This window comes from Mchenga conophoros, linkage group LG1, assembly GCF_057382185.1.
Source record: "Mchenga conophoros isolate Kocher_MC1m ecotype Shallow Benthic linkage group LG1, M_conophoros_male_GT1.1, whole genome shotgun sequence".
NCBI classification, from domain to species: Eukaryota; Metazoa; Chordata; class Actinopteri; order Cichliformes; family Cichlidae; genus Mchenga; species Mchenga conophoros.
Genome location: NC_140526.1, coordinates 32,710,010 through 32,728,120, shown reverse-complemented (window position 1 = coordinate 32,728,120; position 18,111 = coordinate 32,710,010). Strand labels below are relative to the sequence as shown.

Here is an 18,111-nt window from a genome sequence, read left to right as displayed (position 1 = left end):
ATTATCTGACAATAGCAAAGACGTACAGTTAGTGGGGATAGGTTAACTGGAAACACTAAATTGCCTGTGGATGTGAGTGCGATTGGTTGTCTCTGTCTATGTGTTAACCCTACGAGAGACTGGCGACCTGTCCAGGGTCATCTGGTTCATGGATAAATATAGCTGTTTGTCATCTGCATAGCAAAGGAAATGTATGCATCCATCCATGCATTTTATTAACCACTTATTCACATCAGGTTCATGGCGAGGGCTTGAACCAGGTATCATTCAGCAAAGGGCATGGTACACCCTGGAATAATGGCCATTCCAATAAAAGGGATAATGGAAATGTATGCATATCGAATGAGGGAATCAGTTGACAGCGTTTTAGTAGATACAGGTGAATGGCTTAGAAATGAATTGAGCTGCGGTTTGAGGAAGGCCTCGAAGGGGACTGAAAGCAGCTCCTGGGCCTGGCAGATCCCCATGTACTAAATAGAAGTGAAGAAGTGAAAGAATTGAAAAGGGGAGGGAGGGTGGGGGACGTAAACAAGAATGAACAGCTTGTAGAACTGAGGGAACATATATAGATAAGAACCGGAAGTAACGTGTTTAGAGGCGGGGTCCCGTTCCTGAAATTCAGATACTTTATCTCTAATTGTGTTAGAGACATTCCTCATTTTCAAGGACAAATTGAAATATATAAGATAAATACAACTCAAACCAATGAAGGACATTTTAATACATTTTAATAGTCTTTGCAGTCTCTGGAGAAAAATTCTGCTATTCCCTGTATTAAATCCTGCACTGAGGTCTAGAAGGAGAAGCACAAAGATGAGTCCATCATCAAGAGGCCATAAGAAGTGTCATGATGCACTCTAAATCCTGGCTGAAACTCTTCAAATAAACCATTCCTCTGTCTGTAAGCAGACTCACAACTGATGTTTGGAGTTTTTTGTGAAATAAAAGGTCAATGGTGTGTACTATGATGTGTGGACTCTATGTGCATAGTGTACCAAAGCAAACTTTGCCCATTCACTTTTATGTGAATGTAATGTACGTATTTATTGGTATTTTTATAATCCAGTTGTGTGGTTCTATTATATTTTTTAAAAACTATTTTAAATGTTGAATATATAAAATAAAAATGACCGTATCTACAGACTTTGTTGGAAATCAGTTCACACACTGGACAACAGCTACAGAGAAGACGTTCAAATAAAACAGCATTCTTCCTCGCGTGTTGAAATCTCCTTCCTCTCGTTATCACTGTGCCTTTAAAACAGTCATCTCCTTTCATGTCCATGTAGGAAACTCACTATTATTATGTAATATCTTACAGCAACATCCATTCACTGTTACTATATTCAGCAGTAGCGAGCTAAATATAACTACATACCATCAGCTGTGATAACAAATTTCAGCGTGGCATCAAAAAGTTTTGCATGAGAACAAATTAGAATCTTAGAACATTGGCCATTTGTTCCACTGTTTCTCAACCTCAAGTGTCTTTTTACATCTATATAGCAGACAATTTTGGCAGAATATAAACAGAGAGTTGCAAAAATTATTCTGAATGTTAATTTTCAAATTTGCATCAGTAGAAATGCAACACAGTGTTGCACAAAATATATATCTCCGTCCCCACTATTAAAAAAAACAACAGCAGCTGCATGATATTACACTTACAAGGTCAGTGTCGATACTGTGAAAAGGCCAAATCAATACCTAACATGGATAAGTGAGCTACAGCTGATTTATAATGCATAAACGTATGCATCAAACAAAGTGCATTATTTAAAGGCCATGGTGCATGCAAGTTCATGTTTACCAATCGCAGTAACAAAATTAGCTGCCTCAGCTGCAGCAAACTTGACAAAGGACTCCCAGTGAGTATACTATCACTCTGAAAACACTCAATGGGAACAGAGCATCACACACACCCATTCAATGCAGCGTCTCTGTGGTGTGCCAACTCACATGCCTATTACATAACAGGGCTCCTACTCCCAGGCCTGACGCCCCTGATAAATACACGCACGCTTTGCTGCACATGAACTATTTATATACAGCACCCAAGACAGGGATGGTCAAAAATACCACTCCAGTCAATTATTCATTGAGAAACATTCCAAAACACAGAGGAGAATGAGTTCGTCTGCACAGGCTGGGGGGTGGGTGAGGGGGCTAACAATAAACAACATCCATTAGCAATGCAGCAGCTCATTTGTCCTCAGTGGTGCTGAATCCAAAGGGCAGCAAATGTGCAGCTGCAAATCCCCCCATGTGTTGTGCTTGTATTTATAGGAGTCTGTGCATACACTTCAGCTTCTCTGCAACCATCTTGTTCCTTTCCAGGGTTCTAAAAATAGCAGGCTGCATTGTGTGTGTGTGTGTGTGTGTTTGTGTGTGTGTGTGCCATTTTTAGATCCTGGAAATGAAATGGAAAAAAAAAGAACAAGGCGGCAGAAAAAGATACTGTTGTTTATGTGAATGAACACACCGTTCCATATTTGTTCTAAGGCACTCCATGCTGCACTGGCAACATTGTGTACAAGTAAACAATGCTTAACACAGCCAGGTTTCAATTCATGAGGCCTATATGAATTGTTTCACACGTGTAAAGCTTTAGAAATCCAGTTATTTTCTAGCGTTTCTCACAGTGCATCATCTGTTTCTTCTTTCACTGGAGAAGAAGAAAACTGCATCCAGTGTCACGTCTGTGCCCAGAGCGTTCTAGCGCCACCATGGGTCAAGCTAGAGCTGCGTTTTTGCACAAAAAACTTTTGAACCACATACATGACATTTGGCTTCTTGGATTAAGACACATTCAAAGTGAACTGTGATGTCTGCTGCTGCTCTAAAAAGTTTAAGCATTTTCACAGGTCGCCTTTTTCCCTCTCAATCTCAATTAGAATTGGGACAGATGATTGTCAGACCTAGTCTCATGTTATCAGATGGATCATTAGCCAATCGGAGCAAAGCCACCAAACAGGAAGTGAGATCATAGCTACGATGCCTAACAAATGTATTAGAGCATTATAAGGTTTCTGCCACAGCTGACCTAAATTAACAGTATTGGTAATTACCAGAATTATCATTTTTTTAGGTTTCTGTAATGGTTAATCTGTCAGTATGTGCAAGCTCTTTATATTTTTAATGCTAAAATAATATTGTTGTTGTTAGCCATAAATGTTCAAATGTATTTTACAAAAAAGCAGAAAATAATATTCAAACACTTTATTTTGATTAAGGTGAGAGAAAAGTTATTTGCTCTGCAGAAAAATCAGTTTATATATCCTATGCTTGATTCATTGCCGACTTCTCAGAAAAGTCCAGATGAATTTATTTATGGACAGATTTCTGTCCAGACTATTTCCGTTTTCATGACATGTGGTCTAATGAATTTGCTAAGCACCGTACACCAGCAATCCTTGATTGTATTTGCACCAAATGTGGCGTATGGACTCCACTGGGTCAGGCTGAAAATCTGTTGCTTGACCACAGGGGTGCTGTAAGCAGAAGCAGGGTTTTCCTGTCAGTGCATAGAGTACATACAACCACGCTTCTAATGTGACAGCTGTGCTCTGCTGACCTGCTTGGCGTCCTTATCACTGCTGGCAGCTTTAGTCATTTAAGTACTGTTAAAGCCCATATTCACAATCACATCACATAAACAATTGGTGCTTTTCAGTGGGAGCAAACTCAGTTTTGTTTTTGCACTTGTTATACACACACAAAATAATTAAAACACATATATTATTTAAAAAATAACTTATGGTAATATTGATGTGATGTTGTGGCAATCTTAGTTTTGCTATAACACACTCATTGTACAGCTCTGCTGTCCTAATGTGTGAAAATCTGTTATTATCTTCAACTCACACAATGCCAATACAACATCCTTTGAAAGAGGTTCATTCTTCATAGTAGTAGTAAAACAGGTGAATGCTGCATAAAAACCACATTATCTGAACAAGCTGAGGGTGGGTGGGAAGTCTTTGTCAGTCTCTGCTGATAACAGCCTTTGGAATACAAGAGGCATTTAACTTTAACTTATCATTTTTCATGTATTTTCATGTTTTGGTACGATAACCAAGGAACAGGTTTGGGTATTTGAGTAGCAGATCTGGCAATATAGAATAAATGACTGCTAATACAACTTCTTTTTGACTGCAAAATACACTTTTAACTTTGTCTCTCTCTTTGCGAATCCCATTAGGACAATGTTGGGAAATAAAGTTGGTTAAAAAAAAAATTCAAACAGCGCCACTACTTGGCAATTTTTTAAGATTACATGAGTGGAAAAAAAAAAAAGAATGCTGAGCTCGTCTTTATGATCATAGTTTTCAATCGTGAAATCTCCCCAATGCTTTTATTTTCCAGTGAAACAAAGAAATGACACAGAAACAAAGTGAAATCCACACACTGCCTTTAATACTGTACATTTAATACAGATTCCAGTTTTTTTAATCATTATTTTTTCTTTTTATAGATGGGCAATGAGATATCATTTTTCTGCCAGATGATTTCCATAAGTTAAGAAGCAAATGTAATAGCATAGTTTATTTTCTGTCTTTTGTAGCTTGGCGCAAAAATCTAATCGTTTAGGTCCCATATAAATAGGAATGCTTTAAGAAAAAAAAAAAAAGTGCAAAAGAACTGAATGTCCCCATCCATTTTAAGAAGCAGAAATAGTGAGGGAATATATTAATCGAGTCAACCTCATTTAAACTCGAGTTGAAAAGCACATTCCATACCGTGTCAGCAAAAGCAAATACTGTATCATCCCCAATTACTTTAGATTAAAATGTACCATTTTCAGGCGGTAGTATCTCATTATCCTTCAGCGTAATAGAGCAATATACTTTTTTTTGTTTTTGTTATAGATCCCACTTCCTCATATTAAACAGCAGTAAAATGTCTTCAAGAAAGACAGTTTAAGCTTTTCTTCAATTTAAATAAAATAATGTAAGAGAATTAGGTGGGTTCTGTGGTCATTAGTTTTGTCCAACTTTTATTGCAAATCATGCAAAAATTGATTTGCAAAAATGAGTCTGAGCCTTTTGATTTTGAGACATAACAAAAATCCTGCAAGTAGTGGGCCAAGATTATCTACAGTTTTACTGTATGACAGTTCAAACTTAATTCTTGGTATTGGTTAGACCTTTTTAAAAAAAAAAAATTAAATAAAAACAATCCCCACCCCCACAAAAAACCCCCAAAAAACAAAAACAAACAAGGACTCAAGATTCAGCCGATTATAAAGCTCGACACCTCATGTTTGACTTAGTTCATTTTTCCTACACTTTTACTTTGTGCAAGTTTGTTGCAATCTTCTGATGTGTATTCTGTCTGCATGTATGTGTGTGAGTGTTTATCTGATGTGTGCATGGCCAGTGGGTACTACTGGGATTAAACTGGCTGAGTGGTTTAGGGCTGACGACGTTCCCTCTTGGTGAGCAGGTAACACTGAATGGTTCTCAGTCGATCTTTGGCAGGAGCGAACTCTGGCTGCAGCTTCAAAGTAGACTCGTACCAGCGCATGGCTTTCTCAAACTCCTCCTGGTGACGAGGAAAACAAAGACACTTGATGTGGTATGATGCACCTATGATGCTGGTGAGCAGCTCTCAGTAAATATTGATGGATTATTAGAAAAAAGTGTGACTGTGGCTGTTACCATTGCTATATAGACATTGGCAAGGGTAAAGTGGTTCACGACGAAGTGCGGAGCAATTTCTACTGCCATGCGAGCCACTGTAAGCGCGTCCTCCCATAGCCGGGCGTTCTGGAAGATGTTGGCCAGGCTGATAAGTGGCACATCCTGGTTTAAAAGTCACGAGAGGGAGAAAAAAACAAAAAAAACAAAACAACATATAAAGAGATTTATTTTTCATTTTCACAAGAAAACCACTGTTGGGAACAACTTTTGCCTAACTTGCCTTCATATGATGGGGAGCGTAGTTGAGTGCTTGTCGTAGACAGTCGATGGCTCTCTTGCCTTGACCTTTCACTCTCCAGTATAGTGCAGCCATGCTGGATAAAACCCAGGAAGTCTGATTCTGCCGTTTTAGGGATTAGAGAAGAGAAAAACTCAATGAACCGTGTTAGTCGCACTGGAGTTGCATGGTACAGCTATCAAAAGAAGTACAATAATATTCAGAGAAAAACTTTGGAGAGTTTAATCATAAAGCCTGACTGGACAAACAAACCACCAGAAGTGAATAAACCACAGTACCGACTTTCACAGTGGGGTGTTTATATTTGCTAGATTCAGTTTTGACTTAAAGCGAAGGATATTCTGAATAACATGCTGTAGCGCCAAGGAGACGACCAGTGATCAGATGTTTATACAGCTGAATATATTTTTAGACATCTTTCCTTTATTAAAATACTAGTCTAATGGTAATCACAGTAAAACAGTATTCTCCTGATATATGAACATGACTTGCTGTACATTCAAGTCATAACAGGTAGAAAAATCTATTATTCTAAAGCAAAAACTTCTTTTTAAATTGCCTTGGAGCATCAGAGAGCCCTTACCTTCTCCAGGACTTTAGCAATGCGGGTGCCCACCTGCTCAAAGGACTGTGGGGAAAACTTATCTTTGCCGAGGTTCTGCAGGACCTTTGGGTTTGGAAAAGAAGAGACATAAATCACACTATGAGCTACTGTAAGAAAGATGGGTTTAAAAAAATCCTGTCAATCAAGTTAAACACAACAAAATTGTGTTTTTATTTCTTAAGAAGGTTCTGAGATTGTTTTTAAATGTTGTGTGTTTTCCCCCACTTAAGGGTAATTTGAAACTTTTAAGTTTAAAAAGAGTGATATACAAGCTTGTCAACAATTTGGATGAGAAGACTAGAATGTAGTGACATTAGTTTTGATGTGATTAAGTTCATCTTATTTGCTCTTAGAAAAATCCTTCTGTAAAGGAAACCTTAACATGGAACTTTTTTCCAGTCTTGTGCTGTTTGCATTTATTTTATATGTTGCCTCTTGTTATCTCCGGCTTCTGCCTCAGCATACCTCACGCAGTTGGCTCTCCCCAGTGTAATGGATGGCGGCACGATTGGCTACCCCTGCCAGGTGGTCGAGGGTGTGCATACTAGCAGCTAGGTTGGCGTTGCATAAAGGTTCAACAGCTGGCTCCTGGAGTGGAGTGGCAAAGTCTATGTGCTCTGTGATGCTGATGGGAGGGAGTGGAGAGAAAATAAAAAGAAATTATCCAGCTGTCTATTTCTTATAAATACATTTCTAAATTCTGTTAAAAATGAAATTGCCACCTGCTTTCACAGTGATATGGTAATAAAACAAATCCTCTTTGAATCTGTTTAGAACTTCATAAATACAGGATAAAAACGTATTCAGGACAGTGAGAGCCTTACTCAATGTTCTTGGCAGAAACAGCCAACCAAGTGCTAGCTACAGTGGTGAGGTCCACCCTCCGTATCCGCTGGCACTCCTCTGGCCCTGGCCAGCCAAGACTTGTGTAGTCTCTCCAACGGCCTGTCCAAAGAATAAAGAAAAAGAAAAATACAGTGACACCTCTCTGAGAGGCTTTTTCTCTGTGCGTGATGTTGTCAGTTAATACTAAAGGTTTATGTGTTACCTGAAGGACCGGGCGATGGGATAGTTGGACCGCTGATCTCCAAAACAGAGTGACCCCCAGGCAGTGAGTCCCCATTCTGGCTGTCATCAGAGGTGGAAACACTTTCTGACCCATCCACTTTAGCCTTTCTGACCCGCTTTACTTGGAAAGTGATCTGAAGTAGTAGTAATACTCAATTAAGGTACTCACAAATATCTGACAGATGTTGGCAAGGATTACTCAAACTCAGTTCTGCCATTTAAAAACCAGTGAACTTCCACACTTACCCACTCTGCTCCCTCGTCATCCTCACAGTTTCCAAAACAGGGCCCACTACCAGGACGAGCACCCATGACGCGGTCGTTCTTTAGCACCCGGATACCTCGCAGGTCACCTCGCTTCCCACCGACATCCAGTGCACCCTCAAAGGCTCCCATCAGATCCTCCTTCAGCTGCCAGTCCTCCTCCTCCTTTTCTCCATCATCTCCAAAAGAAGCGCTCATTTTTGCCGCTGCCGATGCAGAAGGAGAAGCCTGCTGCTGTCCGGCTGCCTCATCTGAGCCGTTACTGTCCACGATGACCTCTGCATGGTGCGGAGAAAGGAATGAATAGGATTACGAAACATTAGCTCAACAGGAAAGAAAGAGCATGTAAACCCCAAAACAAACAAACAAGAAAAAACGATAGGACACCCCAAAGTAGACCATGGGAACCTGAAAGCCAGTAAAATGTAGTAAAGTATTCCACTGCTGTTAAATCTCGCTTGTCTGTGACACTTACACTACACATTTTTGCCACATGCCAAACTGCATAAGACGGAATCTCAAGTTCTGAATTATTTAGACCAAATACATCCTTGCTGAAGTGCCACAGACATAATATCTTGACTGCTTCATTGTGCCAGTGAAGACGCCACATATCAAATTCTTACTCTCAAAGAGCAGAGTGTCTTCCATGGCTGAAATGGCCGGTGCGTCCTGCTTCTCTTCACTGCCCTCCCAGTCTTCCAGTTGCAGGCCGAGGTCCTCCTCAGCCATGCAGGCAGTGCCCTCCGGATCAACTATAAATTACCACAAAAAGCATGCAATTAAAATGAAACTACAAAATGTTTGACAAAAATGGACACAAATGCACAAAAACAAAAAAAGACTAATTAATCAATGATGAATGGATTATTATGTAAGGGTTTTGCATATTTGCAACTATTTTTTTTATCAATTTAGACATTATACTTTAGTAATTTTAGCTAATACAACTTTTTAAAAAGTATTTTCCCCCACTTAGGTGGAGAACTATGAAATAATTTTGGTTATTTTTTGCTATTCTTTTAACATTTATCCAGAATATCATGTGATAATTGTTCAACCTTAGCTCACAGCCTTACAGATTTTACACTGCAGCTCACTGGAAACAATTTCCTCTTGTACTTACTTCAAACGGTGAAAACACAGCTACTGTGTTTGTTTTTGGGTTTAAAAAAATAAAAATAAAAAATAAAAATCAGTCAGTTCAAAATCTACGTATCGACTCCATGTACTGTCTCACTGTCCCCTGAAGAAGCCTACATGTTTCCCCCCACGTTATATGGTTCTCTTTCTTGTACTAGTAGGTCTTTGGCAGCCGTTCGGTAACTACTGTAAACTGACTGATATAATGTTTGGCTATGACTTTTACCTCAAATCTTTCACATAATTCAAATGTTATTTTTTCATTGGGTGCTTAAGTGCATACATGTACACATTGTGCTGGCCTTGCATGGACAACAGCCAGAACAGGGAGCCAGAAGAACCGATGGATCTTATCTATCAGGGACACCAGTTTGAGACCTCAGCTGTTTCTGCACCACTATTTTCTAGCTCACTGTAGTTCTTCCCCTGACAAGATCTAAAACACAAGGACAGCAGTCATCACCAAACTTTTACTATAAGTCTATTTTTTTTAGTACATTTGATTTTTATTGAAAAATCTAAATGGTAGATATGAACAGAGACTTTGCCTCCTCCTGTGTCTTATGTTTTACGGAGTCGTGGCTCAGTGAGGACATCCCGGACTGCGCGCTCAAGCTGGAGGGCTTTCATCTGCTGCGCGCGGACCGGCAGGCCGCTCTCTCCGGTAAAACCAAAGGTGGAGGTGTCTGCTTCTACATCAATAGTGGCTGGTGCACAGATGTAACAGTGATTGCTCAGCACTGCTCTCCCTCTCTGGAATATCTTTTTATTCACTGCAAACCGTTTTATTCTCCGCGGGAGTTTGCTTCATTCATTCTGGCCGCTGTTTACATCCCGCCAGACGCGGATGCGCTAGCAGCTCAGTGCGCACTCGCAGAGCAGATTCTCCACACGGAGCGGACATACCCGGACTCTCTCATCATTGCTCTTGGGGACTTTAACAAAGCCAATCTGAGCCATGAGCTTCCGAAATACAAGCAGTATATTAAATGCCCGACCAGAGAGGAGAGGACACTGGACCACTGCTACAGCACGATCAGCGGGGCCTATCGCGCGGTGCCGCGCGCTTCACTCGGACTTTCTGATCACGTCATGATCCACCTAATCCCCGCGTACAGACAGAGGCTGAAGCTCTCCAAACCTGTCGTGAGGACCAAAAAACTGTGGAGCAACGAGGCTGTGGAGGAGCTTCGCACGTGTTTGGAGACCACAGACTGGGACACAATGAAGGCTGCTTCTAACAGCTTGGACGAGTTTACGGACACTGTCACCTCCTATATCCACTTCTGTGAGGACAGCATTGTGCCATCACGCACCAGGGTGAGTTATAACAATGACAAACCCTGGTTTACCCCTAAACTCAAAAAGCTGTGGCTGGAAAAGAGTAAGGCGCTCAGAAGCGGAGACAGGGACTGCTACAGAGAGGCCAAGTACAGGTTCACTAAGGAAGTGGACATTGCCAAACATCAGCACTCTGAGAAGATGCAGCAGCAGATCTCAGAGAATGACTCGGCCTCTGTGTGGAAAGGTTTTAGGAATATTACAAACTACAAGCCTAAAACCCCCCACTCCACTGACGACTTGCTCTTGGCCAACACCCTTAACGACTTCTACTGTCGTTTTGACGAGCCATCAGGCAGCCTTCACACCTCCAACGACCCCAACAATAGAGGCACTTTGGACACTCATTCCCCCACCTCTCCCCCCTCCATAGAGCCATCACCACCTTCAAACTGTTCACCTGCAACACCCGCCCCCTCACCCCACACAAAAGAGGATTTCACACCACCTCCTCCGACCACAACTCTTCATATTCATGAGCAGATGTGAGGAAGCAGTTTAGGAGTCTGAATGCTCGGAAAGCTCCCGGCCCAGACGGTGTGTCCCCTGCCACCCTCAGACACTGTGCAAACGAGCTGGCCCCAGTGTTTTCTGGCATCTTCAACTCCTCACTGCAGGCATGTCATGTGCCTGCCTGCTTCAAGTCCTCTACCATAATCCCTGTCCCCAAGAAACCTAGGATCACTGGACTAAATGACTACAGACCCGTGGCTCTGACATCTGTGGTCATGAAGTCATTTGAGCACCTAGTTCTCTCCCATCTCAAGACCCTCACGGCCCCCCTCCTGGACCCCCTGCAGTTTGCATATAGAGCCAACAGGTCTGTAGACGACGCCATCAACATGGCCCTACACTTCATCCTGCAGCATCTGGACTCCCCAGGAACCTACGCCAGGATCCTGTTTGTGGACTTCAGCTCTGCCTTCAACACCATCCTTCCAGACCATCTCCGAGACAAGCTTTCCCAGATGAATGTGCCTGATCCCATCTGCCGGTGGATCACTGACTTCCTGACGGACAGGAAGCAGCACGTGAGGCTGGGTAAGAATGTCTCGGACTCCCGGACCATCAGCACCGGCTCCCCTCAGGGCTGTGTTCTTTCTCCTCTGCTCTTCTCCCTGTACACCAACTGCTGCACCTCCACCCACCAGTCTGTCAAGCTAATCAAGTTCGCAGATGACACCACCGTCATTGGGCTCATCTCTGACGGGGGTGAGTCTGCCTACAGGAGGGAGGTTGAACGTCTGGTGTCCTGGTGCAGCCACAACAACCTGGTGCTGAATGCCCAGAAGACAGTGGAGATTATTGTGGACTTCAGGAAGCACACAGCCCCACTCCCCCCCATCATCCTGACTGACACCCCCATCACCTCTGTGGACTCATTCCGCTTCCTGGGTACCACCATCACCCAGGACCTGAAGTGGGAGCCCACCACCACCTCCGTCATCAAGAAAGCCCAGCAGAGGATGTACTTCCTGAGGCAGCTGAAGAAATTCAACCTGCCAACACGGACGATGATGCAATTCTACACTGCAATCATCGAGTCCATCCTCACCTCCTCCATCACCGTGTGGTACGCTGGAGCCACTATCAGGGACAAACAGAGACTGCAGCGTGTTGTGCGCTCTGCTGAGAAGGTGATTGGCTGCAGACTCCCATCTCTGCAGGACCTGTACACCTCCAGGACACTGCGGCGTGCAGCCCGGATCTCAGCTGACCCTTCTCACCCTGGACACAGTCTGTTTGACCTGCTCCCCTCAGGCAGGAGGCTCCGGTCCATTCGCACCAGAACCTCTCGCCACAAGAACAGTTTCTTCCCCTCTGCTGTTGGACACATGAACAATAACCATATGACTGTTCCCACCACTAACACATGACCCTACGCTGTGTTCACTGCATCATTCCATGTTTGGCACTGATCACCACCTGCACTCATGTATATATCTTTCTACGTAGCACTCATAATTCTTATTCTCATGTATATATCATGCACATATTTTTCTTTCTACATAGCACTTTAATTCTTATTGTTTGCACTGAAGCACCGCAGCAATTTCCTAATGTTGTAAACCTCAACATCTGGCAATAAACCCATTCTGATTCTGATTCTGATTCTGATGTGCTTTGTAAGGGCTCAAGCAACCTCAGACATTTGGTGTGCGCTTTATGGACGCAACCTTCAACTTTAGAGCGCAAAATATAGTCCCTTCTAAATTTGGCATCAGCTATTTTCTGCAGCTTAAATTATTGAGTGGAAAAATTTCTTCACTTCAAAGCACTGTTCTCTCCACTCCCACTGATATGAATACAGGAAAGAAACCCAACATACAAGCAGTTTTTCACAGCAACTCTTGCAGCTTCAGGCAGAGCAACACGAGGTGGTTTGTGAGTGTAAGGCCCAAAGCAGATGAGTCCGAGGCTAAATTTCACTTCAGCTCATAGAGATAGAAAAATAAATATTTGTAAAGCTCTAATAAATGCATTTAGACTCACCAACTCTTAATAAATGCTATTACATTTGCTGATTAATTCAAACATTCCCACATTAAACATTACTGGGAATGTTTAATCCTGTATTCAACCGAATAAAACTAAAACCCTTAAATTAGATGTGACAGATTCTGCTCAAGTGGCTGTTACAGCATTTCAGCGTGCTGTGAACCAACACAGGAAAAAAACAAAAAAAACAAAACAAAAACACAGCCAGTGGGCAGAGAATGAGTTTCTCTGGTCGCCCAATAAAGCTCTGCTTTTAAAAGAGATTACCCAACAGTTCTTCATTTTATAAAACTTCAGATATTTCAGGGTTTCAGCAACTTAAGAACATTATCATTTTGCAACTATTAGTTTCGAATAAATATTTATCTTGTTTTTAGTATGCAAAGATTTCTTTAAAATACTCCCACTTGAATTTTGTCATGCAAAACTTTCAACTAGGTCACTGCTGATCATCTGAATCTGTACTGTAATCCATCATTTTAGACACACTCCGTAACTAAATAGCAAAACAGAAAATTATACTAAAAAACAAACAAAAAAAAAAACGACCCACAAATAAACAACAAAAACAAGGTATTTTTTCCCCACCCCCCAAGTTACTCACTTGAGCAGGACTGTCGGTTTGATAGATTGTAAAGGGAGGGGTAGAACTGAAGACAACGCAGCAGAGGTAGACTGTTGCGGCACTGCTCACAGCCAGAAAAGGACGTGAAGGAAGAGGAGGAAAGGGCCGTGACCAGGATGTGGCGGAACAGGGCCAGGGCACCTGTCACATTGCCCTGGGCCAAGTGTACGCTCACCAGGCTGAGCAGGGTATGAGGCTGAGGGAGGAAAAAAAACAAAAACAAGACAAGACGGGTGAAATTAGATGGTGGATGATGTGCATGATAATGAACATTGTTCCTGTCATCTGTGGAGGATCTGCTTTTCTTATTTTTATTTTTTAAATCATGCATGTAAAACAGCACTTCTGCAGTTTCCAGCTTACATATAACACAATTGACCTGCGGTTCCTGAATTATTATAACATGAGAATTCTCTACACGCATAAACCAGCTTTTACCCGCAAAGCTTGATTTAGAATGATATTGGAAATTTTCCCTATCAAATTTAGTCTGTGGTTTCTCTATGGCATTTTCTTGATTGGGTGTGTCAAAACATAACGCCCAAGGGCCAAAATCAGCTCTGCCAAAGACAAAGACTCCATTCTGGCCCACTGGCAGTTTTGGAAAATACGAATAAGGGCACAAAATATCTGACTTTTAACTGTATTTTCACATTTTTACAGCTTTTCCTTCTAATAAACACCTCCACTGATAAACCATTAAATTACACAAAATTTGTTTTTTCACCATGTGCTAAAAATGCAAGATTTTTGTATTCTTTACTATAAAACCCATCAATTAACAAAAAACTTCAGTTTTTAATTAAATAAGTCTGCGCAATGACCTAACTGAGCTTCTTCTGTTTTTTTCATACTGATTTCTTGCAATTTAAGAAATTTAAAGCAGCATTTATTTATCATATATAAAACTCGAGATATATTTTTGAAACTGCATTTTCTTCTTATATATTAAAATATTTTAAGGATTAAATGTGTGATTAAACTTCTTTAGACTATCAGAAAGGAGAGTTTTGCTGGTCCGGCCCACTTAACATCAAAGCGTGCTATATGTGGCCCAGAATGTAAAATGAGTCTAACATCTAGATGCTGCGCATTTTTAGGCAAACACTCAGGTTTTAAATTTTCCTAGGTTCCTCTGCCATGTTGAAATGTGTTGTCCAGTGGTTGGGACATTTGTTCCTGGAACCACCTTGATGAGTGCTCAGACATGGCACAATGACACTACTGATCCCAGTAATTGAAAAGTGGTGCTCTGTGAAGCCATCAAAAATGCAGTTCATCAGAAGTTTGTTGGCTAAGTCGCATTCAGCACAGGCAATAAAAAACAAAAAAACAAAACCAAAAAGACCACTACTGCTGATTTGGGATTTTCAGTCCAGTACAACGCAGCGTGCTGCAAAGACGATAACAGGCGTGTTTTTGTTTCCTTTGACGCAAGGCGATGTGATGAATACCGTTTGTGTTAGCAAATACGTTTCTCCAACACGAAACAAAATATAAAGCACACCTAAACAAACTACTTGTACAGCATACTGAAATAGCATAACCCAGCAGGTTATTTACCTCTGACGCATTAAGTGCCAATGCATACTCCAGCAGTGTTTGTGCGTGGGTGCTTAGGCCGTGGTGTAGCAGCAGGTTTGCAGCATTGGCGAGAGGGAGGTGGCGATGGGAAGGCGAAGTTGAGCTCAAGGCTTGGCGCAGGCACTGCAGGGCACGGCTACCATTGCCTTTGGCTCGCCAAAATAGAGCTGCCTCATTGTGGACCTGCCAGCGGGGTATAGTGGCCTATACATACAAAACAACTTAGGTTAGCTTAAGGTGGCCTCAAACAATTTGAGCTGGGAGCTATTTGGAGTGACTAGAGTTATTCATAATCAGACTTCAGATATAATGGAAACGTCTTGTGAACTCAACAACTTAAGTTGGACTGCAGGAACACTGAGTCAGAAAAGGGTTCATCTAAACTATATTTAAAGAAAAATAAACATACTCTGTAGCACTCTATACAGATTTAGGCTTATACACCAGATGGTAAGATACATAGCAACGATCAGAACCTGTGTGGGTGTGAGGAGCTCCCTTACTTGTTTCATGGCTTGAGCAATTCTATGGCCAATTTGGTCCAGCATCAATCCTCCACTACGTAACTGCAGTATCTATATACACAGACAGAAATATGTGTATATGGATAGTCTTTGCCACAAAAAAAAAAGAATACAAACACACACACAAGGGGACTGTAGTGGTTGTTTTCATATGCAAATGTCCCACACGTGTACAAATAGACAGACAGATACCTCAGAGGCAAAAGGATCTGGCAGCTCCTTTTCTTCCAGGGGCCACTCTAGTGAGGCAGGCAGAAGGGCTGGGTATGGTTGGGGGACAGGACCACAGTCTGGCAGACCTACTGTCCCAGAAAGACTGCTGGTCCCATAAAGAAGAGTTGCCACTGGGCTGAATAAACATAAGCAGACATATTTCACTCATTATTCTTTTTTTTGCAAAGCTCTTTGAACACATGTGTTTCTTTTGCATTCCTGTAGATCCGTCTGAGAAATGTGAAACTAATACATCTATGCTGCTACCACTAGAAATGTGTCCATCCAGGAATCTGTACTGACCTGATGCCCTGTGATTCAGGTGAAAGGTAGTAGGTTGGCAGCAGGTGAGCTGGGGGGACACTTGGATACTCATGGGCACAGTCAGACCTCTGAGGCCACAACATCCTCTGCAAGTCCTACATCACAAACACACTTCCTGTAACTCTAATTATTCAAAACATGATCACGCTCTAGTTATCCAGTTTATCCAGGCTATATGTGACTATTTTACAAGTCTAATATTTTCTCTTCAGTATTTAAATTTGTCTGCCAAATGTAAACCACCAGTTCCCACACAGTGCTGTAAGTACTATGGTGAGTTTAAGTTCATTTCGAGCAATTTGTTTAAAGTTTGTTTAAGCACTGCAAGAGTTTTATTTAGTTTTATTTATTTTGTTTTTATTTACAGTCACAGATTTCACCTGTGAAAAACAAGAAAATTAAAAGAAAACAAAAAACAAAAACAAAAAACATGTAATTGGTTTAGCCTGCCTTTGTGTAATCCTGATGGCTGCCCCAGAGGGCGGCAGCGGGATCCTGGCCCCCAGACACGGTGGGGTGGAGCTGGAGGCTGGCTTCCGTCTGGTTTGAGTTGCGCTCTGACACAAGTGCCACACTGGATGCCACTGACACCTCTTCTCCAAACTACGAACAAAGACAGAAACACAAAGCAAAACAAGGTTCTTCATAAATAATGACTCAATAAATAAATGTTTGTTTTATTCTTGTAGAAAGAACACAGCAGTGTCGTTGCATTTAAATTGTTTGTCTATAAAAACACAAACAAAAACCCTGGGCTAAGAAACACTGTCCTTCTGTTTGAACACACATGCTCATTCGTGGATTGTTCATTGGTTTTGATATGCTCTACACTGTAGAAAAATACTGATGACATTCAAACTGTGACATATTTTATGTAGTAAGTGAAAAAATGTTTTAAATGCAAATTATGTTTTGAGTTTTACATGCATTTGCCAGTGTTAGAGTGTTCACATCTACCTGTACGCAAGAGCTCTCTACAGAGTGACTGAAGTAAATTTATCATCGGGGGATGTAGTCGTGTGCAGCTATTACAGTGTGCCGTTAATTTCTGAGACTGAGAACATCTCCTGTACAGCAGAGGTAATTCTTAGTCTTTCCTTTCAGGGGAAATGAGAACCTGAGAGCCAGTTTCATTACTGTTTGATGGTTTTTGTGCCTTAACTTGAAAGAAAAGAAAAGCTTTAAAAAAAGGCAGACTGACTGATCCACCAGTTCTTAACATATTAACAGACCATCTTCTCTCTTTGTCACATCTAACAGTCACTTTGGCAAGGACACCAACTACAACTGAATAGAACAATTTTTGTACACTAGAACTGATTTTTCATAGCAAAAAAGCGATATCCCTAAAGTCATTCAGAAAAGAAGAGATTATGCCATTGCTTTTAGACTAGAATAACCTCTCGTGATGAACTTGTTAAACATACTTTCAATAGTGTGCGCATCTGCCAAGAAGGCGGTCAGCGTTTATCATTTTGATGTCTACATTTTCTTATAAACAGTTTTTCCAAAGACTCACTTGGACATACTGAACATGTTCAAACAGATCACCCCGGTGGTAGCGGACAGGCAGGTCAAACGGGCAGTAGAGGCTGTGCTGCTGCTGACCCAGCCGACACATCTGATGGTTCCCTGAAACACACATGATGGAAAAGTCTCAGATGCTATTCTAAACACTCGGAGACTATAAAAGAGGGACTGAGCCACTGGGAAGTGAGTTAGCGTAGTCCCATCTTAGAACCTAAAGCTAAGCATTTTAGTGTGTTGAAGCCAACAATGTCAATAACTGACTCGTAACTAGCAATTTAGAAAATGAACTTATCAGAAAACTATTTATTTGAAGTCACTGTTCAGAGGAGCCTAAGGACTGTTTTAGGGCTGGATGACTATGACCAAAATGCTGTTAAAAATTGAGATCACAATTATTTGTCATGATTATTCATTGATTTTAGAGACAGAAATCTTTTTTGCTGTCAGGTAAA

General features: G+C 41.5%; 1 protein-coding gene across 1 annotated transcript in view; it reads right to left on the bottom strand.

The window, feature by feature from the left end:
* Nucleotides 1-4,394: 4,394 nt before the first annotated feature.
* The window catches only part of ttc17 (tetratricopeptide repeat domain 17), a 30,851-nt gene continuing 17,134 nt past the window's right edge, over nucleotides 4,395-18,111 (bottom strand). Inside the window, exons 10-25 of the mRNA XM_085275705.1 lie at nucleotides 17,649-17,761; nucleotides 16,580-16,732; nucleotides 16,109-16,224; nucleotides 15,785-15,941; nucleotides 15,572-15,643; nucleotides 15,048-15,272; nucleotides 13,464-13,680; nucleotides 8,503-8,631; nucleotides 7,859-8,154; nucleotides 7,593-7,746; nucleotides 7,369-7,489; nucleotides 7,010-7,169; nucleotides 6,524-6,607; nucleotides 5,923-6,042; nucleotides 5,661-5,804; nucleotides 4,395-5,544 (exon numbers count right to left, since the gene is read on the bottom strand). Of these exons, the coding sequence (XP_085131831.1) occupies nucleotides 5,413-5,544; nucleotides 5,661-5,804; nucleotides 5,923-6,042; nucleotides 6,524-6,607; nucleotides 7,010-7,169; nucleotides 7,369-7,489; nucleotides 7,593-7,746; nucleotides 7,859-8,154; nucleotides 8,503-8,631; nucleotides 13,464-13,680; nucleotides 15,048-15,272; nucleotides 15,572-15,643; nucleotides 15,785-15,941; nucleotides 16,109-16,224; nucleotides 16,580-16,732; nucleotides 17,649-17,761 (2,393 nt within the window). The 3' untranslated portion in view covers nucleotides 4,395-5,412. The remainder of the gene's footprint in view (nucleotides 5,545-5,660; nucleotides 5,805-5,922; nucleotides 6,043-6,523; nucleotides 6,608-7,009; nucleotides 7,170-7,368; nucleotides 7,490-7,592; nucleotides 7,747-7,858; nucleotides 8,155-8,502; nucleotides 8,632-13,463; nucleotides 13,681-15,047; nucleotides 15,273-15,571; nucleotides 15,644-15,784; nucleotides 15,942-16,108; nucleotides 16,225-16,579; nucleotides 16,733-17,648; nucleotides 17,762-18,111) is intronic.